This window comes from Stegostoma tigrinum, chromosome X (genome assembly GCF_030684315.1).
Source record: "Stegostoma tigrinum isolate sSteTig4 chromosome X, sSteTig4.hap1, whole genome shotgun sequence".
Taxonomy (NCBI): domain Eukaryota; kingdom Metazoa; phylum Chordata; class Chondrichthyes; order Orectolobiformes; family Stegostomatidae; genus Stegostoma; species Stegostoma tigrinum.
The window spans coordinates 14,911,703-14,936,115 of NC_081404.1; the positions used below are offsets into that span (position 1 = coordinate 14,911,703).

Consider the following 24,413-nt stretch of genomic DNA (forward strand, 5'->3'; position numbering starts at 1 on the left):
CACTCTCTCTTCCTCCGTTCTTGAGGGAACCCAAGCCTTTCTTGATACCTTTTCACCACACCTTCAGGTTTTTTTCTTCAGCCATCCCTTTGCCACTGGATGGTTAGCCAATGCCCAATCCTTACAGGATCAGGCAGGCTCACCGTATTGATTTTTTGAAACTTTTCTTCATGGTAGGTCAGCACTGGCAAGATTTGCATTTGTTTTCAGCCCCTAATTGCCCCTTGAACTGAGTGACTCATTGACCCATAGAGATCTACAGCATGAAAACAGACCCTTCAGTCCTACCCGTCCATGCTGACCAGATATCCTGAACCGACCTAGTCCCCATTTGCCAGCATGTGGCCCATATCCCTCCAAACCCTTCCCACTCACATACCCATCCAGATGTCTTTTAAATGCTGTAATTGTACCAGTCTCCTCCACTTCCTCTGGCAGCTCATTCCATACACGCACCACCTCCTGTGTGAAAAAGTTGCTCTTCAGGTCCCTTTTATATCTTGCCCCTCTCACCTTAAACCTATGCCCCACTAGTTTTTGACTCCCCCACCCTGGGTAAAAGACCTTGACCAGTCACCCTGTCCATGTCCCTTGTGATTTTATAAACCTCTATAGGGTCACCCCTCATCCTCTGATGCTCCAGGGAAAATAGCCCCACTGTATTCAACCTCTCCCTGTAGCTCAAGCCCTCCAACCCTGGCAACATCCTTGTAAATCTTTTCTGAACCCTTTCAAGTTTCACAACATCTCCCCTATAGCAGGGAGACCAGAATTGTATGCAGTATTCCAAAAGTGGCCTCACCAATGTCCTGTACAGCTGCAACATGACCCTCCCGACTCCTGTACTCAACGCACTGACCAATAAAGGCAGGGGTACCAAATGCCTTCTTCACCATCATGTCTACCTGCAACTCCACTTTTGAGGAACAATTAGCCTGCTCTCCAAGATCTCTCTATTTGGCAACACTACCCTGGACGTTACCATTAAGTATGTAAGTTCTGCTCTGATTTGCCTTTCCAAAAGGAACCCCCAAATTTATCCAAATTTATCCCAGGAGTGCCCGTGCCTTGGATTGAAGACTTCCCGGTTAAACTCCATCAAATTGCCATGTTGTTGATCCATTCGTGTGATGCCGAAGGAGACAATTGAGCATGCTTATGTGTTTGAGCTAAACCTGTTGTAACAGTATGAGCTGATGCAGTTTGGAAGGTCAAGTGCAGGTGGAAATTATACAGTGAATGGCAGAACCCTTCGGAGTATTGATTTGCAGAGGGATCTGGGTGCGTAGGTCCACAGATCACTGAAGGTGGCAGTGCAGGTCGAAAAGGCAGTAAAAAAGGGCCTATGGCATGCTTGCCTTCATTGGAAGGGACACTGAGTATAAGGACAAACAAGTTATGCTGCAGCTTTATAGAACTTTATTGAGGCCACACTTGGAATATTGTGTGAGTTCTGGTCACCACACTACCAGAAGGATGTGGGTGCATTTGAGAGCGTACAGAAAATGTTTACCAAGATGTTGCCTGGTTTGGGGGATTTTAGCGATGAAGAATGATCGGATAGACTGGGTTTCTTTTCACTGGAGTGCAGGAGGTTGAGGGGTGACCTGATAGAAGTTTGTAAGATTGTGAATGGCATGGATAGGGTGGAAAGCACAAGGCTTTTTCCCAGGGTGGAGGGGTCAATTACTAGGTTCAATGTGCGAGGGGTTATGTTTAAAAGAGATGTGTGAGGCAAGTTTTTCACATGGAGGGTAGTGAGTACCTGGAACACATTGCCAGAGGAGATGGTGGAATAGCAGCATTCAGGAGCACCTGGATGAACACGTGAACAGGAAGGGAATGAGGGATATGGATCTTGTCAGCGAAGGCAGTTTTAGTATGGAAAGGCAAAATGTGTCAGCACAGGCCTGGAGGGCTGAAGGGCTTGTTCCTGTGCTGTATTGTTCTTTGTAAATTAAACTCCACCTGTCACCCCTCAGCCTGTTGGCCCATCTGACATGTTGAGTCATTTCAGAGAGTGGCTGAGAGTCAACCCCCGTGTTGCTGTGGACCTGGAGTCATGTGTAGGCCAGACTGGGTAAGGATGGCAGTTTTCCTTTCCTGAAGGGCATTAGTGAACCAGGTGGGTTTTCCAACAAGAAAAAAGTGACAGTCGCCACAAGACTTGATTTAAATTCCAGGTTTATTAATAGAATTTAAATTCTGCATATGGTGGGATTTGAACTCATAGCATCAGCCTGCGGGCATTTGGGTTATTGGTCCAGTGCCATTGCCACCACTTCACCATCTCCTTATAAACATTTGTCTGGGCTTGGGATTGGCATCTGTGCCCACTGAGTTGCCACCACTGCTGACTGGGTTGGTCAGCAATTCTTTGTGAGCATAGACAATAAATCCACTGCATCGCACTGTGGTGAAAAACCGTAGGTTGCAAAATCGCGATTGCAATGATACTACAGTGAAATTGAGGCAATTCGAGGATAAGGGGCAAACTTTAAATGTTCCTGAAATCCTGCTTGTGAGAACCTTTCATTAAACGCTTGATATACAGCACAGCCCACGAGGACCAGTAAATGTTTGCATCGCTCTGGTATTTATCATGGCTGAGAACATAATTAACAGGAATGTAATATTATTTCCAAGATGTTCTGAAGAATCACGCGTGTAGCTGTAACCTGTGGTTAAAAGGTAGAGGAGACAGCACTGACACCTGTAGTTAAATCAAAACAGCTAAAGATAGCAGGCAGATCTATAAAGTGCAGTGTAAATGTCACTTATCCAATTAAGTTTTGATTTGATCCTGATAAATTCTTATTATGAATTCATAAAATAACAGCAGACATATTTCAAAGGAGTGCTCACCCCAGGCAGCTTTGCCTAATAGAGAAACGTCAAAAGCAATTCTAATGAATTAAATCCCATAACACGGTTAGCTACAAGTTTTGTAACCGTCCTGGTCTTGTTAAAAAAAATGAAGCATGTTGCTTTACTACAGGGGAAAAGAAATGATGTTGGCCTAGTTTGACTTTTTTTGAGTAACTTTGATTGCGATTTGTTTATGCGCTCATAAAAGTGTTCACAGTTTGTTCCCAGATCAGGTACTCAATTCAAAGCCCAAGCTTTATCAGTGGGGGAGGCACTGATTGGAAGAATGGTGAGGTCCCTCCAGATTTGGTTTTCTCTCATGCTCCAATCAGGGAGATACACTTAACAGTTTGAAACAACGGTCAATCATTTGACTGGCATGTTACTGTCAGTTTCTTTGTGTAGCAGGACCCAGTGCCTTTCTGTCCTAGGTCTCTTTTATTTAATGGATAAATTGCTGGGGTGTGTCTGTGCAGATTAACTGTTGCCTTTTACATTATTCTAATGCCATTAGTATCTGGCTGCTGTGTTTGCATTGTGCCTGGTATGTGGGTTTTCTGACCTCAGAGTTTCACTTGGCCAATGTACCCAGCATCCCTTGCTGCCTAGCCAGGTTAACAATCTATCTGTGTTTACGCTGGGATGGGGTTCGAACCATGAGGGCTGTCCACGTCATGTCGATAATAAATAAACACAGAGCACTCCTTCCACATGATTAAGAAATAGCTGAAAAGAGTCCATTCTGAAATGGATTAGGGAATCGTTACATTTAGTCTTCAGTATGCACAGGCTGCCAGCAGATTTGTCTGAACTTTTCAGGGTAAGGGAATATGTGAAAAGACAAAATATACAAATAAAACTTTCTGAAATAAGGCATTGAGACACCAACCCACAATGCATAACACTAAACAGGTCTAACGCTTTTGAGAAGATGTGTAGCTCGGGTTGTGGATGAGGTTGTAGACTTGATCACCGAGCCGGTGTGTTTGGTTGAAGATTCACCGGAGGCGCACTGATGATGTTGCCTAGCAGGGTGACAAAACGTCTACAATCAAACACACTGGCTCAGTGAGCAAGTCTACAACCTTACTGACCACATCTGCAGTTGCCCACAGCGTGACCTGATATGGGCCAAATGCTGGCAAATGGGACGAGATTAATTGAGGATATCTGGTCAGCATGGACAAGTTGGACTGAAGGTTCTGCTTCTGTGCTCTATGACTCTATGACAGTATCTCCAATCATGCAGCACTCCCTCAGTACAGCAGAGAAGTGTCAGCCGAGCTTATGGACTCAAGTCTTTGAGTGGAACTTTTTTCTGTAGTCAGAGGTGGGAGTGCTGAACCAAGATTATGCCCCTAATTCTTTGCTCGTGCATCCAATAGATGAGGAGCACTTCCCTGGGCTAGATTGCTGCCTTCTTAAAGTAGTACACCCCCAGAGCTCGAGGTGACCAAGTTACTAATGCTTTCTACTTCATCATTGGCCAACATCTCTTGAAGTATTTTGGGGTCACTCAATTCCTTCTTGGATTCCAATCCCTGATTTGCAGTTTTTCCTCCCTAAGGTAACGTTGGAAGATAGAATTGGGAGAGTTGCCTAATGTAAGCAACTCAAATACTGAGGGAAATCCCAGTTGTGGCAAATAAAACAATGGAATTGAAAAGGCTTCAGGCTTTAAGATGCCATATGACATAGTTTTAAGGTGCAAAAACAGAAATTCTTGGAAAAGCTCAGCATCTGTGGAGAGAAATCATAGTTTACATTTCGGCTCACTCTGATTTCTCTCCACGAATGCTGCCCAGACCTGCTGAGCTTTTCCAAGAAATTCTGCTTTTGTTTCTGATTTCCAGCATCCGCAATTCGTTCAGTTTTTATTTCATGTTGAAGTCATCTTTTCCTGACTTGTGTGGGGACAACTGGTCTTGTACTTTGGGAAACATGTCAGAACATCAAGGAGCAGTATGGGAGAGCTTTCAAAAGGCAAAGACTTGCAACACCACACAAGGTTTAAAAGAAGTGCAATGAGAGGGAACAATTGGGGAAGTGACTGGGAAATGAAGAGACAGGGGTTCATTGTCAAACACTGAGAAGCATTGAGAGAGGGCTAGGCACTTTAGCGTAGGGCAGTTCTGTTGTGTAGAGGTTTAAAAAATTGGCTGTGCAACTCTTGATTGCATTTGTTTTTAAGCAATCACTCTCTTCTATCAGTTATTACACAATACAACCAATAATTCACAATCTCACTGCACAATTGATAATGGATACACAGCGGTAATTACAACAATCAGACAGGAGGAGGAGCCACCCCCAGGAAGCACTGGGGCCGATGGGCAGGGGGCAGAATCCCTGCGGGTGAAATGCCTGAACCCAATGCCCAGTGAGTGGCACGGTTCAAGCCCACAGGTAGATTTGGTGGGAGGGAGGGAGGAAAAGACAGCCAAGCAGAATATCAGAGCTGAAATGGCACATGGGTGCTCCTTCCTCTTCAGTGTGGAACACAGGCGGTGGCAGAAGGTTTGGGTAGCTATGTTCACTGACTGGTATCTGCACACCATGAGATGGCGGGCAGTCCGATTGTCCTGTGAACCAGCCCTGCTGTGGAAGAAGCAGCTAACAAAAACAAAATCCTGCAGTGTGCCTTATGCTGATATTCTTAAGGCTTTACCACATGGATCTCTTTACCAACTGAAATGAATGTGCTTCTCCAGATCCCTCTTGGGGAAGAGTTCCACTGCACGGTGGCTCAGTGATTAGCACTGCTGCCTCACAGTGCCAGGGACCCACGATCAATTCCACCCTCAGGTGACTGTCTTTCTGGAATTTGCACGTTCTCCTTGTGTCTCCATGGGTTTCCTCCCACAGGCTAAAGATGGCCAGGCTAGGTGGATTGGCTATGCTTTAAAAATTGCCAGTAGTGTTCAGGGATGTGTAGATTAGGTGGGTTTTAGGGGGATGGGTCTGGGTGTGAGAGTCACAGTGGACTTGTTGGGCCGAAGGGCCTGTTTCCACACTGTAGGGATTCTATGATGAGATGTTCAATGTTCTGCTCCACATACCCTGACTATTCAAACTTATGTTTCTTTTGCCTGATGGAAGAGGATGGAAGGGAGTCTAACGGGGGTGGGAAGGCTCATCGAATATGGTGGTTGTTTTCCTGAGCCAGCTGGGAGTATAGATGGAGTCAGCTGATGGGAGGCTGGTTTGTGTGATGAACCAAGCTTTGTTTGTGACTCTCTGTAGTTTCTTGTGGTCTTGGGAAGAGCAGTTGCCGTACCACGCTGTGGTGCATCCAGTTAGCATGCTTTCTGTGGTGCATCTTTACAAATTGATGTGAGTCCTTATGGACATGCTGAATTTCCTTAGCCTCCTGAGGCGTTATTGTGCTCTCTTGGCCCAATGCACTAATGTAGACTGACAAAAGCAGGATGCCAGAGAATGGATGCAGTGGCTAAGGTCCCTTGCTAAGTGTTGTGTGAGTAGCAGCTTAATATCTTCGGTTCAGCCATTTATCAGAGCAAATGATGAAGGGTCATTGACAGAGCATTAAGATTCCTTTTGCGAAGCCCTCGCTGTACGTTATATTCTTGTAAAGGGAACCGTGGAATATTTTATGGGTTTTTTTAATTTCACTCAATCATTACAGTCAACTTAAAAAAAGCAGTAAATCAACTTGATGGGTTTATGTGACAGATAAATCAATTGCATGTTTTTTTTTGTCAATTTTCTCATGCGAGAAATCTAGGGAGGTGAGCTCCTAACAAACATACTGAACTGAACAGCATGTCTGGTTCCTTGTTAGTTGAGGCTTGTTGACAAAGTTGTGTTCTCAGCATCAGTATATTCCAAAGCTGCACATTGTCATGACCTTATTAATAGCTCAAAACAAGAATTTCAGTTCCCCCAAATCTTGAGAGAACTGTGGCTGGTCACATAAGCAGGGCACAGAGGGCACCAATTTTACCCCTCCCTGTTTGCAGGCATCACGGCCCGAGTAGTGCCAAGCTCTGACAAGCCCGAGGGCCGGAACTTGTCAAATGAGAACCACTTTGTAAGGGAGCAGGATAGGGGCTGGCTCATTGCAATAACAGGGGCTGTGTGATTTATTTTATTCTATTGATTTCAGGGCATATTGAACAAACAGAATACCCTCAGTGAGCTCATCTAACCTGTCCCGTTAATTGTTTAGTTTCTCCAGTCTGATCGAGGAGTGGAGAGACTCTAGTCTTTGTACCAAACTATTACAAGCAGGTACATTTAATTCTAAATGCAGTGTTTCTTGGAGAAACATGGAATTGGATACAAGGACACCAAAGAGATGTGAGGACTATTTACGGATTTGACTACCAATGGCACTCAGTTGTACTTAGGTGGCACGTGCCCTCATTAACCATAAATGGACAGATAGTCCATGAAAGAGCAGACTGTACACAATCTGTCACATGCCAATTCTGACGATATGGATTCCTGGCAGATCTACCACACAACCTCTTACTTTTAATCTTCTGGGCTTATTCGCCTTCCATTGGTCACTCAAACCTTTATTTTAAATTTATTCATGGGATTTGGGCATCACTGCATTTAATGGCCATCCTTAATTGTCCAGAGGGCAGTTAAGAGTCACATGTAAACCAGACAAGGTCGCCAAGGGCATAGAGTCATAGAGCTGTACAGCCATCTTAAAGCCATCCTAAATTAGCTCGCCCCATTTGCAGCATTTGGCCCATATCCCTCTGAACGCTTCCTATTCATACACCCATCCAGATCCATTTGCCTTTCTCTAGCATTAGCAGGAGGTGAGGCCCAGTGATATTATCACTAACTATTGACCTACAGTCTCAGGTAATGCTTTGTGGACTGCGTTTGAGTCCCACCACAGCAGGTGGGATTGGAAGCTATTAAAGATCTGGAATTCAGAGCTGAGTGATGCTGATGGTCAGAAAAACCAATCTGGTTCACTGAAGTGAAGTCATGTGTAGACAGGGTAGCGAAGAAAGCTTTCAGCATGCTTGCTTTATTGGTCAGTGCATTGAGTATCGAAGTTGGGAGGTCATGTTAAACATAGAACATAGAACAGTACAGCACAGTACAGGCCCTTTCGCCCATGATGCTGTGCCGAACATTTACCCCAATCCTAATATCTATCTAACCTCCAGCCCTACCTTATACTATATTCCATATGTCTATCTAATAGTTGCTTAAATGCCCTAATGAGGCCGACTCCACTACCCTCTCCGGCAATGCATTCCACGTCCTGACCACTCTCTGAGTAAAGAACCTACCTCTGACGTCTCCCCTATATCTACCTCCGCTCACTTTAAAACTATGCCCCCTTGTAATGGCTACCTCCACCCGAGGAAAAATCACAAGGAAAAGTTGCAGCTGTACAGGACATTGGTTAGGCCACTTTTGGAATACTGTGTTCAATTCAGGTCTCCCTGCTACAGGAAGGGTGTTTTTTTTTAATTTGAAAGGGTTCATATCAGATTTACAAGGATGTTGCCGAGGTTGGAGGGTTTGAGCTATAGAGAGAGGCTGAATAGGCTGGGGCTATTTTCCCTGGAGTATTGGGGGCTGAGGGGTGACTTTATTCAGGTTTGTAAAGTCATGAGGGGCATGAATAGGGTGAATAGGCAAGCTCTTTTCCCCAGGGTAGGGGAGACCAAAAGTAGAGGGGCATGGGTTAAAGCTGAGAGGGGAATGGGATCTAAGGGGAAACTTTTCCATGCAGAGGATGGTGCATGTATGGAATGAGCTGCTGGAGGTGGAGACTGGCACAACTACAACATTTAGAAAGCATCTGCGTGGGTATATGAATAGGGAGTGTTCAGAGGGATATGGGCTAAATGCTGGCAAGCAGGACTGGATTAATTTAGGATATCTGGTTGGCATGGATGAGTAGGACCGAAGGGTCTGTTTCTGTGCTGTATGCCTCTGTGAGTCTATGACTCTGTTATTTCCTCTCTGTGGGTTATGACCATTGTTGGCAGGGACAGAACCTGTTGCCCACCCTGAATTGTCCTTCAGAGGGTGGGATGCCGATTTGAAAGGCATGAAAGCCTCAACAATAAATAAAATTGCCAGCTTTGTATGCCTCAAAGAGTGAGGTTTTGACTAGACAAGTAAGTGGCTCACTCTATTGCCCCTCAACACCGATTCGCAAAACCAGAACAGTTTTCTTCAAATTAAGATGAGGCATCACATCTTTGCATCAGTATTCTGCCATGAGTTTTGTGCAGCATTCATTGCACAGTTCTGTATTTTTTTTCCATGATTCATCATATCATCTGTTGACAATATCTGTCTCAGATTACCCTAAAACATTGAATCGAACAAGAAATCAGATACCCTGATATCCTGCCAGGGTTACCACTCCAAATCTGCTCATTCTGCAAGAGTTGAGGCATATTCAAGGTGCAAAAGAACTTCACCCTGGACAGAGGAAGCTATTTCCCTCTTTTTAGCTGCCCGCCAACAAATTTTCATTCAAAAAGTCCAAATCACCTGCCATTTTCTGCTGATCTTCATCTCTTGTGCAGGAGAGCCCAGAATTCTGTTCATTAGTCATTCATCGACCTTTTGCTCATATTTCTTACCCCTTTACTTATTAACAGGATGAGGGTGCCACTGACCAGGCAGCATTTATTGCCCATCCCGAATTGCCTAGAGGACAGTTAAGAGTCAACCACATTGCTGTGGGTCTGGAATCACATGTAGGCCAGACTGGATAAGGATGACAGTTTCCTTCCCTAAAGGACAGTAGTGAACCAGATGGGTTTCTCCAACTAGTGACAATGGATTCACAGTCATCATTAGGTTCTTATTTCCAGATATTTTATTGAATTGAAATTCCACCATCTGCCATGGCAGGATTTGAACCTGGGTCCCCAGAACGTTATCTGGGTCTCTAGATTAACCATCCAGTGATAATATCACTAGGTCATTGTCTCTCCCCCCCCCCCCCCATTATCATGATTATTTGTCATCGTGGATTTACTTAATGTGTGACAATTTATCAACTGTTCAAATAAAGGAAATGAGAGAGTTTGATTAAGCAGTGTGTCACCTCTTTTCTTTTCTCTTCCACGGTTATTTTTCCAATTTGCTCATCCATTCCTGGGAGTGGCACTGTGGCTCAGTGGTTAGCACTGCAGCCTCATAGCACCAGGGACCCAGGTTTGATTCCAGCCTCGGGTGACTGTGCATAGTTTGCACATTCTCCCTGTGTCTGCGTGGGTTTCCTCCGGGTGCTCCGGTTTCCTCCCACAGTCCAAAGATATGCAGCATAGGTGGATCAGCCATGCTAAATTGCCCATAGTGTTTGGGGTGTGTGGGTTATAGGGAATGGGTCTGGGTGGGATGCTCCGAGGGGCGGTGTGGGCTTGTTGGGCCAAAGGGCCCATTCCCACGCTGTAGGGAATCTAATCCTGTGCTGAACGTGTAAACTCTGACTGGGTACAATTATACAGCCACTCACCACCTTCGCAGTCTTTATGTTTAGTTGCAGTGTTTGACTGTGGGTGGACAAAGCTGACTTGACAGCTGCAGGTGTTCTTAAATCCAGGAGGAGGCACTGTTCAGTGCAGTCTAATGGATTCAAATGTCGGTTCAAGTCCTGCTCCAAGGCTTGTGTCCAAACACCAAGGCTGAGACTCCAGTACAGTGCTCCCTTGCCAGCGCTGTTGGAGGTGCCATCTTTCAGTTGACACGTCAGATCAAGTCCCTCTCCATGTGCTCTGATGCATGTACAAGAATGACAGGGGCATTTTTCTCCACCGTGTCCTGGGGCGACATTTACCTCTCGATCAACGTCACAAGAAACAGATTAGCCTGTCGATATCACAACAGCGACTGCACTTCAAAAAGCACTTGGTCGCCCATGAAGCGCTTTTGAGATAGCCGTGGCCAGCACTATATAAATGCACATCCCTTTTCTTTTGGTTCTATTTTATCGAGCGTTCTGAGGTTGCGAAGCAACGTCACTAAATTGCGCGACATTTTTCGAGGGCTTGACAGGATGGGCACCGGCAAATGGCTTATTCTGCCTAGAATGTGTAGGACACAGAGGCACGGCCTCATGATTCGGGACCGAAGGAGCAATGTCTACATGGACGGCTGTGACTCTTAGAAATTTTCTTCCCCAGAGGATCATGGCTGCTCTGTCATTAAATATGTTTAAGGCTCAGATTGATCAATTTTTGGCCACAAAGGAAACTGAGTGGTGTAGATAAGGCAGGAAGACGATGTTGAGGTAAATCAGCCATGATCTTGATGAATGGGGGCATGGGGTCAAGGGACTGAATGCCCTCTTCCTGCTTCTCGATCTTATGTTCTCATATTCAGAGTGTGAATAACATTTAGGTCGAATTCACTCGTGGATGATCATCTTCACTGTACCTTTTCTCTCTAATCACAGCTGCGGACTGTGCATTTCTGTTTTGACTGCCGAGCACTGGTCTCAGTGACGACTGAGTATACCTTATCGTGTTAGATAGACACAAAGTGGATTTCAAATTTTAAATGCATTTAACAGTGCATTGTTGGACACAAGTGTTGCTCATCCACCACTTGAGCATTAAACTGAACGTAGCCGCAGTGGAGAAAGTGTATCATAAATTCATGACGATGACACCAGAACTCAGAAGGTTACATCAGGGAAGACCAAATATTCTAGCACTTTAGAGCCACAGTCATACAGCGCAAAAACAGACCCTTCGGTCCAACCAGTCCATGCTGACCACAATCCCAAACTAAACTACTCCCACCTGCCTACTGCTGGCCCATATCCCTCCAAACCTTTCCTATCCATGTACTTATCCAAATGTCTTTTAAACGTTGTAACCGTACCCACATCTCCCACTTCCTCTGGAAGTTCATTCCATAAGCGAAACACCCTCTGTGTAAAACATTTGCTCCTCATGTCTTTTTTAAATCTCTCTCCTCTCACCTTAAAATGTGCCCCTCGTCTCGAAATCCCCCATCCTTGGGGAAAAGATGTCTGTTATTCACCTTATCTGTAACCCCCATGGTTTTACAAACCTCCATAAGGGCCACCTCCCAACCTCCTACGTTCCAGTGAGAAAAGTCCCAGCCTATCCAGCCTCTCCTTATAACTCAAACCCTCCATTCCTGGCAACATTCTTTTGAACAAATGAGAGTCAGGGTGACCCAAAAGAGTTCTCCAAAGTTATCAAGGAATTTTTTAGGACAAACATAGAGACAGGTTTCTGCTGTTGGGAGAGAACAAAACCATGGACCATCAATATGAATTAGCATCAATATAAATTAGCCACTATTAAATTAGCATTCAGTTCAGAAGAAACCTCTTTACCCAGACCATAGTGGGAATATAAAATTTGCTACCTCAGGGAGTAGTCGATGCAAATAGCATTTAAAGAGAAGCCAGATAAGTGCATAAGGGAGAACAGAATAAAAGGTTATGTCAGATTAAAAACAAGAATTGCTGGAGAAACTCAGCAGGTCTGGCAGTATCTGTGGAGAGAGAAACAGAGTTAACGTTACAGGTTCAGTGACTTTTTCATCAGCGTTCTGACCACAGGCCATCGACCTGGAACATTAGCTCTCCTCTCTCTCTCTCTCTCTCTCTCCCTGCTGCATGGCCAATTGAGTCTTTCTTGCAATTTCTGTCTTTATTCCAATTTCCAACGTCCGCAATATGTTTCTGTTGCAGGAGGTTATGTCACTTGAGTTGGAAGGATGCTTGTGTAGGGCATACAGTAATTACTAGCATGGACCAGTGAGGCCAAATGGCCTGTTTCTGTGCTGTGAATTCCACGTGAACCTATTCATTTTAATCAGAAGATGACTCTCAATGCATCTAACAGTGCATTGTTGGACACAAGTGTAGTTCATCTTTGCAACATCGTCCATGTGACTTCTCCAGTGAGGAAGAATCTTTAAGATCACATGTCTTTATTTCCGCATTTTCTGCCCTTTTCTCTCTCTTCCCTGTTAAAAATTCCAACTTTTCCTGCAAGCCAGTCGTACAGGAACCAGCAGCCATACAGGAACTGAGGGTGAGGTGAGGGGGATCACATAGAAACTGAGCAGGTCTAGCAGCATCTGCAGAAAGAGAAACAAAGTCAACCTTTCTGGTTGTGTGAAATTCTAATGGGAAGGCTAAATGCAGGAAGGGTGTTCCCAATTACCAGGGAGTCTTGAACCAGGGAGTCACAGTCTAAAGATACAGGATAGGCCATTTAGGATTGAGACGAGGAGGAATTAGTTTTTCTTCCAGAGAGTGGGGAGACTGTGGAATTCTCTGCTACAGAAAGCAGTTGAGGCCAGAGCATTATAAGAATCAGGAGCAGGAAGAGGCTATCTGGACCCTCGAGTCTGCTCCACCACTCAATAAGATCATGGCTGATCTTTTCGTGGGCTCAGCTCCACCTACCCGCCCGCTCACCATAACCCTTTATTCCTTTACTGTTCAAAAATCTATCTAACTTTGCCTTACAAACATACATCAAGATAGCTTCAACTACTTCACTGGGCAGGGAATTCCACAGATTTACAACCCTTTGCGTGAAGAATTTCCTCCTCAACTCAGCCCTAAATCTGTTCCCCCTTATTTTGAGGCTATGCCCCCTCGTTCTAGTTTCACCCGCCAGTGGAAACAACGTCCCTGCTTCTATGTTATCAATTCTGTTCATATTTTTATGTGTTTCTATCAGATTCCCCCAACTGTAAATTTCAATGGGCCTTGACCCAGTCGACTCAATCTCTTGTCATAAGGCAACCCTCTCAAGTCCGGAATCAACCCAGCCAACCTCCTCCTTTTGAATCTAGGGTTTGTCTATGCTTTAGCACGGTGGCTCAGCGGTTAGCACTGCTGCCTCACAGCGCCTTGGTCCTGGGTTCAATTCCACCCTCTGGTGACTGTCTGTGTGAAGTCTGCATGTTCTCCCCGTGTCTGCATGGGTTTCCTCCGGGTGCTCCAGTTTCCTCCCACAGTCCAAAGATGTGCAGGTTAGAGTGGATTGTCTGTGCTAAATTGCCTGTAGTGCTCAGGGATGTGTCGGTTAGGGGGATGGGTCTGGGGGGCATGCTCTCAGGGTTGGTGTGGACTTGTTGGGTCAAAGGGCCTGTTTCCACACTGTACAGATTCTATGAATGAGTTAGAGATAGTTCTTAGAACTGGAGAGATCAAAGGGTTTTAGGAGAAAGTGGGAAGAGCAGACTGAGTTGGATGATCGGCCTTGATCATTTGAATGGGGAAGTAGGTTTGAAGGACCAGGTGGCCTACTCCTGCTCCCATATTCTATATTTCTAAAGAGTGTTGTTTGCCCAAGGCAGTCTCTCAGAATCAAGCATGACCTGCTTCATCTCCAGTGCCATGGATTCTGAAAAAACTCCTAAGTTCATTATAGCTCCTAAGTCCAATGTCCAATCTGCAGAGTCTACCACAAGCCATGCCATTTCAATGAACCCAATTTCTGCCTGAATATAGATCGTTCAGCCTGTTTGTCCAGTTAAGGGTTAAACTGTGCGATCGATGGAGAGAACAGATGCGTTTGTGCTCAAAGCTGCCTGCTGTGTATTTTAGGAACTTTGAAGGTGCTGCGTTTGTTGTTGTTTGACCCAGGGCTTAACTCTCAAATGTAGCCCGTTGCTGAACTTTGTATTTGACCAGTTTTGGATTGTAGCCCCACTGCAAGCTGCTCCCCCCCCCCAAGCATGTGCTAGTTGTAATCGATGCTGACAGCAAGACACAAATCAAATGCAGGCTTCAGCTTGAACTAACATTCTGTCAAACTGCTGCTTTCAATAAAGTTTCTTTAATATGCTTGATCTTGGCACTTGGGTGCTCATTACTCGGAGCTCACAGTCCCCCACCCACCAGCGAAAAGGCCGTCAAATCAGTCAACAGACAGCAATTGCAGGACAATAAATCTCAATCTCAGTGAGAGGCTGATACATCACCTTTCAAATTTTGACTCATTAAGAAGATTGAACTCTTTCACTGAGACTATTTTGAGCAAAGCAGAGAAGAGTGGGAATGAGGATGAGAGACTCATTTTTTCTCTCTCTCTCTCTCAACATTTCCTGCTCTGCTGCCTTTTTTTTTCCTCTGCTCATAGCTGGAAGGTAAGAAATGCCTCGCAGTGCTTGTTTAGGAAGAGAGTGTGCGTCAGAGCTCTAGGTTGTCATGAGAGTTTTTGTGCTTGCAATGGACTGGTGGATCAGGGCTCAGTGATGAGGCAGCAGTGCCAAATCCACTGACAAAAGCCCTCCCTATAGCCAGTTGGGATGGGCTCCTGATAAATTATTAAGCAGGCCGAGTCTGCTCATCATCCTGGCTTCAGTACTCTGGCAGTGTGATCACACGTACACACATACACACACACACACACACACACACACACACACACACACAGAGTACTTCTTCGGTGGAGCTGAATGGCACTTATTGTACAAAAGAGACAGCTTGAGCTAATATCCAATGCCTTCTTAACTTTCTGCAGCATGGAATGTATGCTTTTTTTTAAACCTTTTAACTTGTATTTTATTAGCTTAGCTATTTTTCTATGCCAGATCTGTACTTTATTTTAAAAGAACATTTTTTTTGTACTGGCGAACTGGTACTTTGTATGTGTGTGTGTATGTGTGTGTGTGTGGAATTTACAACAAGAGGGGGGAAGAGAAAAGCAGCTTTCTTCTGTGTGCTTATTCAGAATGCCAGTCCAGATCTTTTGCACTATTTCTTTTGCAACGGACGATGAGAAAGCAGAGGAGAAGAGAAGGGCAGAGAGTTTTGATCAGTTCTCTGAAAAGGACGACCATGAAGAAGACCACCAGTCCACTGGGGTCAGCCTTGTCGAGTTTGCCGGTAATTCCAACCTGCATGGGATGAACCATATCTTTGTTGAAGGTGGCTGCGGGGTCCGGCAGGTCTTGTGGGGCTGTGCTTTCCTGTCTTCCCTCGCTATCTTTCTGTACCAGGTGGTGGACCGGGTCAAGTATTATCTGGAGTACCATCACATCACGGCTCTCGATGAAATGGACAGTTCCTTCCTGTTCTTCCCAGCAGTGACCCTCTGCAACTTCAACAGGTTTAGACGCTCCAAGATCACATCCATGGACTTGGCTTTTGCTGGCTCGTTAATGGGATACACCAAGGGCATGGATCCGGGATTCCAGTTGGCGCCGCCAGTCAGGAATGATGGCGCACCCTTCAGCATGTATGAGTTGTTCAACAGGACCAGTCATCAGTTGGAAGACATGCTCAAGGATTGTAGGTACCGGATGGAAGAATGCGGCCCTGAGAACTTCACAGTGGTAAGTCCCGTTTGCTTGATGCAGGATTCCTGTTACCTTTAAATTTTTGGTGCTAGCCATTGCCTTACCTTAATGATGCCAGGCATGCTGTCTGTAGGAAGGGTTCTGTTAGCTCAGTTCGGCCGGGCAGCTGGTATGCAATGCAAAGTGACATGAACATCATGGGTTCAATTCCCGCAGCAGCTGGGGTTTAATGAAAGCCCTGCCTTCTCAACTTACACCTCTGCTTGAGATTGTCATGTTAAACCACCACCAGTCATCCCTCTCTAATGAGTCTGGGACTATGGCAGCTTTACTTTATGTGTCCCTGTACACCGGGTACTTTGCACTCCACTCACTGTAATCACCTTCAGCAAGGATAAAGATTAAGGCATGGGTTCAACTGCTTAAATGGTAAGGACATCAGGGGATGAAATTTGCACTGAGGAATTGATCCCCCGGTGTCTAAATTAGATCAGTGCTATATGGCCAAAGTAATGAGAAATGCCAGGGAACAATCTGTGCTGAAGCGGAAAAAAAGATTGTGTGCGTTGTAGGCTGGGATCCACTTTTTTAAAATGGCTGCCAAGGCACTGCAGTGTGGCTAGATACTGGCATCTGAAACATAGTTCCAGTTTGTGGGTTCAAGTCCTACTCAAGCAACTCATTTGCAGGCAGTAAGATCCCGCAGACATCCAGAAGGATAAATTGACCAGGTCTGATGGTTGTGGGATTGATATTGGGCTGGACCCTGGGGAGAAGTCCCCAGGAGAGCAGCTGTGGGAGGCATGTAGGGGCCTTGCTTTAACACCTTGCCTGAAAATTGACACCTCCAACACTGCAATACTAAAACGTTGGCTTAGACTACAGACCTAAAGGTTGTGGGATGAGACGTGACTCTTGGTGTAGTTGCTGAGAGACTGGTGCATTGTGGGGCTTGGCTGGGCTAGCTGCTTTAGGAAGTAGATTGAGGCGAGGGAGAGCACTAGTGATCTTCGTCCATCCCTGTGATGGCCCCTGGCGTGTATTTCAAAGGCTGGACCTCCAATTGTGAGCTCCTTCAACCTTATTTCAGCTTTTACATTTCCAGCCTTTTGTTATTTTGGGTGTAAAGTTGGTTCGCCTGATGACCCTGGAAGCAGAATTAAACACCTGGAGGCAACTATTTTTCAGTTGGTGGCATTTTGAGTCTGAAGGTTGTGAGCTCAAGTCCCACTCCCAATGCAAAATCAAGGCTCGGACTCCAGCACCACTCGCGGAGCCCCGCACTGTGCTGAGGGAGCGGCGCACTGTCCAAGGTTCTGAAGTTCGGACGAGACGTTGAGCCAGTGTCCTGCCTTTCCTCTTGGGTGAACATTAAAAAAAAATGTTACGGGTCTGTTTTTTAAAGAAGAACAAGGAGCAGAAAGGGTGCCCTGGACAATTTAATACCTCCCCATTAATGTCACTGAACAGGTGATCTGCTCATGACCACAGTTGCTGTTTTTAGGAGCTTGATGTGCCGAGTTTCCTACATTATAGCAGTGACTATGTTTCGTAAGTGTTTCACTGGTTGTAAAGTGCTTTGGTGTATCCTGAGGTTGTGAAAGGCGCTACGTAAATGAATGTTCTTTCTTACACTTGTTTGACTCCACATTTATATTCCTGACCTCTTACCTTGCCTGTTAAATACCATGGTGATTGCCAACTTTAATAGCTTTCTCTCTGTTGCGGTTTCATTGTGCCACTAACGATGTACCTTGTGGCTTAGTGGGGAGCAGTCTTGTCCCTGATTTAGAAAGCTCTAGGTTTAAATCTCACTTCAGAGCTTGAGCACAAACATTGAGGGTAATGCTGTCCTGCAGGGCTGAGAGAGTGCTGCACTGTCAAAAATGCTGTCTTTCTCTGAGGTGATATAGTAGGTGGATATAAAAGATCCCAGGGCACTGTCTCGAAGAAAGGCAGGGGAATTATATCCAGAGTCCCCAGAAATATTTATTCCTCAGTCGCACAATCAAATGATCAAGTCATTATCACATTGCTGCTTGTGGGATCTTGCTGTGCTCAAATTGGCTCCCTTTTTTTCCGGACATTAAAACTGAGTACTCTTCCCAAAGAAAAGTTTAATTGGTTGAAAGCATTTAGAGCTATCTGGTCATTGTGAAAGGTGCTATATAAATGGAAGTCCTTCACATCTACACTTACTTGTACACGTGTAGAACTTGCAGTTGAGCTGTTGCCTGTCCTTGGCCGAGATATGCTTAAAATTATGGTCATTTTGTCTTTCCCAGTGGCAGATGTCCTTTTCAATTACTTATGACTTTGAAACTTCACCTGGGATATTTCAGGGCGAAAGATACATGGGGATTTCTGTTGCCACTTGGAGGAGCAACTTTATGTCCAGGAATGGAGATAACATTGGTGTGAAACAGGCACATGAATTTATGGCCACAATGCTTCCTACAATCATAATGGCTTTGCAAGACTTAACATTGTTTCATATCTAATAAATGAGTTTTAGACTGAAACAGAAAGTCCTTACTTGCACTCAGCTCAAGAAAAGACTATAAACCAGCACCAACAAAAACAAAGTTGCTGGAAAAGCTCAGCAGGTCTGGCAGCATCTATGAAGGAAAAAACAGAGTTAACATTTCGGGGCTGGTGACTCTTCCTCAGTTCTGAACCGAAATGTTAACTGTTTCTTTTTTCCTTTCCAGATGCTGCCAGACCTGCTGAACTTTTCCAGCAACTTTGATTTTGTTCCTGATTCGCAGCATCTGCAGTATTTTTGGTTTTTATTTACTATAAACCAGCAGCATCTTCTTCTAAGCGGTTTAAATTGGAGCTTTCCCTGGAGAATTTTCATATCATTAAAGGCACAATCCCCTGATCACTTTTTCTTTGTTTCAGACTTCAATTCCTCCATTCCTTCAATATACTTTCTCCCAGTCTTTCTCTCTCTCCCTCTCATGTTCTCCCACCACCTCCAACAGTTTCACTCCTGTGATATAGTTTTCGTGTTGCTTTATGAATAGCTGTGAGCATCACTAGGCTCAGTTACTATAAAAAGCCTTGATCTTGTCTTACTTTAAGAACATGCTGCCAGGCTGCAGAACGTCTTGCTGACAAATGCTGTTGCCTTGTCATCACACACTGTTGGTCTCCATTTCTGTTGAGGTGGTACATTTTGAGGCTAGGGAGAAAGTGGTTTGGAAGATGGTGGGGTGGGGAGAAATGTCCCTTTGATTTCTTGTCAAGGTCTTGCAGACTTTTAAAATGCAGTCCCCTACTAGGTGTCCCGTGGATCCACACAAATGTCTGTCTAGAGTTCAACTTGAAACAATTAAAGAAAAAATGGCATCATTGGGGCAATCTCAAATGCCAATCCTCATGCCACGACCTCTGCTCTTTCCTCATAGCCTGCCAAATTGAGTATTTATCCAATCCTTTCTTCTGAAAGTTATTTGTTTGAATTTTGATTCATCATGTTGTACAACACAGAGGGTTTCCTTGCTGTATTGTCTGAGGGCAAATTTGCCATTGTGGATTTTTACACGGTAAGCCCCCCACAGCTCCTGAATTGTTTTGCAATTACATATTTAGCTGGTGACCAGTCAAAGGGTTTGAACTTTTATTGAAAACATTGTATGTCTTGGTTGGTACGGTGGCTCAGTGGTTAGCACTGCTGCCTATTAGCGCGTGGGACCCGGGTTCGATTCCAGCCTCGGGTGACTGTCTGTGTGGAGTTTACACATTCTCCTCCGGGTTTCCTCCGGGTGCCCTTTCCTCCCACAGTCCAAAGATGTGCAGGTTAGGGTGGATTGGCCATGCTAAATTTTCCCATAGTGAGCAGGGATGTGCAGGTTAAGGGAATTAGCCATGGGAAATGCAGGGTTATGGGGAAGGCGTAGGGAGGTGGGACTGGGTGGGATGCTCTTCAGAGGGGCAGTGTGGACTTGGTGGGCCAATTGGCCTGTTTCCACACAATAGGGATTGTATGAGGAGTATGAAAAGTTACGGAACCAAGATGGGTAGATGGAATTAAGGTACAGGTCAGCCATGATCTAACTGGGTGGAACAGGCTTGAGGGGCTGAATGGCCAAGCACTGTTCTCGAGACTTGGCTGCAGCACAAGGATGAAAGTTAATTACCTCACCAGGAATGCTGAGGTAAGACTCCCACATCAACCTACTTTCTCTGTCACACTGCCACACCAGGTTTGAGACCCAGTACAAGCAACCATCCCCTCTTCAGTTGCCGTACCTCCCCACTGGTTTTGCTCCCGTCTTCAACCTGAGAACCATTGCTATGCAGGAGACCATTCAGCCCATTGAGTGCTTACTAGCTCTCTTTAGAGCAATCCAGTCAGTCTCATTCTCCCGCTCTGTCAAATGGCATTATCAATTTATCTCCTTCCGGTGCCCATCCAGTTTTCATTGACTCTACTTCCATCCCCTTGCAGGGAAGAAATTTTAGGTCATTGCCACTCACTGTGTAAAACATCTCCTTCTCACATCATCCTCCAGCATTGCCCAGAGCCTTAAACCCATGTCCCCTCGTCCTTGAATCACCTGCTAACAGGATATTTTTTTCACTTTATTCTACCAACTTGTCAACACTTCTGTTGAATCTTCCCTCCAAATCCCTTGGTTTGAGGAGACCAAACCCAGATTCTCCAATCTAACCTTATCACTAAAGCTCCTTATTCCTGGAACCATCCTGACAAATCTCCTGACAAAATGACAAGCTATGACCCTTGCAGAGCTGCACCCCTCTTTGTAGACCATTCATACAGGGCCCTTTTGTCCCGCAAACAAGAGTGGCATGTGACCAGAGGAGGCCGTGCCTCTACACGCCCCCGATGCCCATGAAAGAGGCATATCACTTTTAGATGGCACATCACATTGAGTTGGAAAGGCTGGAAGCCAGGCACAGCAAGGTGTTTGGCCACCTTTCCTTTTTGATTTTATATTTAACCATCTCCCTCATATGCTCTGTGACAGCCTGATGGCACACTGAGCTACGACATAGCCGTTCCTGCTTATCCTTCCCACATTGTGGAGGACACCCCTTGTGGGCTGTTGAAGGAAGTCAGCAAGCATGTGCAGGCAGTTGGCTGAGGACTCGCAACAATTTGCATCTTACATAGCGAGCATTAAACATAATAAAATCATGTTGGATAGAAGAGGACCTTTGGCTATCAAGTCCGAACTGCCAGAAATACTGGCAACTAAACGTCCCAAGACAATTCACAGGAACGAAATCTGTCACCGAGCCCCACAGTGTTGGGACAAATGACTAAATGATGCAAAGGCTTGTTCAAAGTGGGCTGTTTTTAAGGGGAATCTTAAAAAGGAGCGAGAGAATTTGAGAGGCGGCAAGATTTGTGGAGGGTATTATAGACTTTAGGGCTCAGTAGCTGAAGGCACAGCTGACGGTACTGGTGAAATTAACAATTGAAGATCTTCAAGAGGTCAGATTTAGATACGTGTCAATGCCCCAGAGTCCTGGGGCTGGAGAAGATTAATTAGAGTGGGACAGTGGCTTGGAGGGATTTGAAGACAGGAATGAGACTTTCATAGTCAAGGTGTTATCCGAATGGCAGCCGTGCTTAGCAAGCAAGGGAATAGGACAACTAAAGACAGGGGTTTTAGGTGACTTCTCTCCCTCCTCCTCATTGTCAGGATTGAAATTACCAAAAGGCCTCCTTACAAGTACAGAACATAATTCTGGTAAAAGTCTGGAAGCTCTTCAGCCTCTACAAGAACTGAGGAATGTAGGTAATCTGAGAACAGAACAGAAGGAAATCACTCCCAAATGCTTCCAGTGGAATTGCGAGCAGCTGAAGAGCCCTTTTAAATAACTGCCTGATGACATGTAGCATCCAGGGCTCATAGAGACAGTCAGAAGAACATCCAACAGCTACATGGCTGAGCTGAAAATTGGCTCTTGCCCAATTTGGTTTTGATCTCCATTGTTATATCGTTTTTATTTCCTGACAGTGGCACACTCCCCCAGGATTGTGTTCCAGCCATCAAGATGCCAACCGGCTCCAGGTTGGCAATTCTGTGCACCGTCCAATTTTTGTTGCTGACCCCTCCCATCCTGTTTTTGGGCACAACCACAGTGGTGGGTGAGATGAAAATCACTCCCAGAACCTGTTCGCAGAAGATCAGCTGTATGTCAGTGGCAACATTGAGGTTTGTTTTTGTTTATTTATTTACTCGCTGCCAATTCCCTGACCTAAGTGATTGCCTCCTCAGTAACTGAATTTAAGATGACTGGTTCACAACCAACTTTGAAGGGGTCAGTCCTCTGAGTGTGCTGCACTGTTTTTGTGTCTCCAAGTCCATTAATGCATCCATTACTGAGATTGTATTGGCTGCCCAGGGATCCTGGCTTGTAGCTCAGTTTAGTCTGATAATACTATGGCTATCAGAGGTGTATTTTATTCAGGGTTTTTATTTTTGAAGAGATGCATTAAGTCAGAGATGCAGAATTGTGTATTGAAAGCCCAAAAACTAAGCAGCTTATGAGGCCTTAGGGATTTTCTTTCTAAGGTTGGAACAATAGAAGCATCCTGAATGGGTGGGGTCAAGCCCCACAGAAACAAGATTTTCAGATTTAGTTTTGTCGGTTGCTGCTGGGGTATTGAAGCTGGGTTTGGAAGCTGCAATAAGTCTCTCCCTGCTACTCTCTCTCTCTCTGAGTTTTGTCTTGATGCTTTTCCTCCTGGAGTGGAGAATTGCCAATCTATTTTTTCAAACTTGCGTTTTGCCAAGGGTGTGTTTATGGGATGTTACTATATTGGAACAGTTACAGTTTAGTAGTAAATTAATTTATTATTCTGTTAAGCTTTCAAACAGAATTAAGTTATTCCAATTTCTTCTTTCTTTTGTTGTCTTTTAATTGTAGTGTTTGAATAAAGTGTGTTTTGCTTCAAATCTGGTTGTTTGACAAGTCAAATTGCATCTGGAAAGGGCAGTATGGTGGCTCAGTGGTTAGCAGTGCTGCCTCTCAATGCCAGGGACCCAGGTTCAATTCCACCCTCCGGTGACTGTCTGTGTGGAGTTTGCACATTCTCCCTGTGTCTGCATGGATTTCCTCTGATAGTCTAAAGATATGCAGGTTAGGTGGCTTGGCCATGCTAAATTGCCCATCGTGTCCCAGAATGTATGGGTTAGCCATGGAAAATGAAGGGTTACAGTGTTAGGGTAGGAGGTGGGACTGGGTGGGAGGCTTTTTGAAGTGTCAATGTGGACTTGATGGGCTGAGTGGCCTGCTTCCACACTGTAGGTATTCTATGGAATGCAATGCCTTGCAGTTGCCTTTAAAATAAGGAAAAAGGTCACGTCTAGGCTATCTTCCTCCATTTTGAGAGGTTTGATCTGGCCCGTAACATTAGCAAGGACCACTGTTTCACTGGGGTAGTTCAAAACCTGCCATTGGACAGACAGGGTCTGTCATGAGGAACCTGTTGATGACTTCCGATGTTTGCCATTCCTTGATCCAAAGAATGTCTCCAGGTAGATCCTGCACCTGAAACCTACTCCAAAAGGATCACCACGATGGAGGTTGGGGTCTTGAGTAGATCACCATGAAGTGCAAAAAGTGAGGTGCAGCCCAAATAGTTTCAACCAGCTTGTGTGTTTCATTCAGTCTGCAGATGCATGGGAGAATTATGCTATGAGAGCAGGAAACCCAGGGAAGGGGTGTTGTGAGGAGCATTGATGTGCATTGTGGCATTCAATTGGGTGCCAACAAGATGGGCATATGTGAGAATGTGAGTGATGATCGGTGTCAGAGAGGTGCACTCAGGGTCAACTGATTTAATGCAGCCCTGGAAGAAGCCAATAGTATTGACTTCCCATAAAAAGGATTGAGTGAATTGCCCGGGTCACGGTGTGGATCAAAACTTCCCCACAGGGAGATGGGAGTGGATTCAACTCTCAGTCCTTCCATCCAGCTCTTGGTCACTGACCTTAATGGCTTAGGAAATGCAAGGAATATGATTGCCAACTCTGATCAGACATAGCCCTGGAGATGTTATCACATGACCTATATCTGCCCCATTCCTCCTGTCATTGACCAATCAACATCTCGATCCACAAAGTGGCTTTCCCATGGCCAATCAAAAAAGAACAGGTTCTTCATGAGGTGATTGAATGATTCTTGCCCCAGTGATCTATTGGCTTTATAAATTGTCAAGCAACCTTTTATTCCCCATTTTCAATAAGTGTATCACTGATAAATGAAATAGTTTGAAATGTTCCATTTGAAATAATCTT

General features: G+C 45.1%; 1 protein-coding gene across 4 annotated transcripts in view; it reads left to right on the forward strand.

The window, feature by feature from the left end:
- asic1b (acid-sensing (proton-gated) ion channel 1b) overlaps positions 1-24,413 on the forward strand; it is a 743,124-nt gene that overhangs the window by 523,804 nt on the left and 194,907 nt on the right. For 2 of the 4 annotated variants that reach the window (XM_048523585.2, XM_048523588.2), the window contains exon 1: positions 15,220-16,167. The exons of the other annotated variants lie outside the window; for them this stretch is intronic. In XM_048523585.2, coding sequence (XP_048379542.1) covers positions 15,565-16,167 — 603 coding nt within the window. In that variant the 5' untranslated portion in view covers positions 15,220-15,564. Of the gene's footprint in view, positions 1-15,219; positions 16,168-24,413 lie in introns of those variants that run through there. 4 annotated transcript variants of the gene reach the window in all.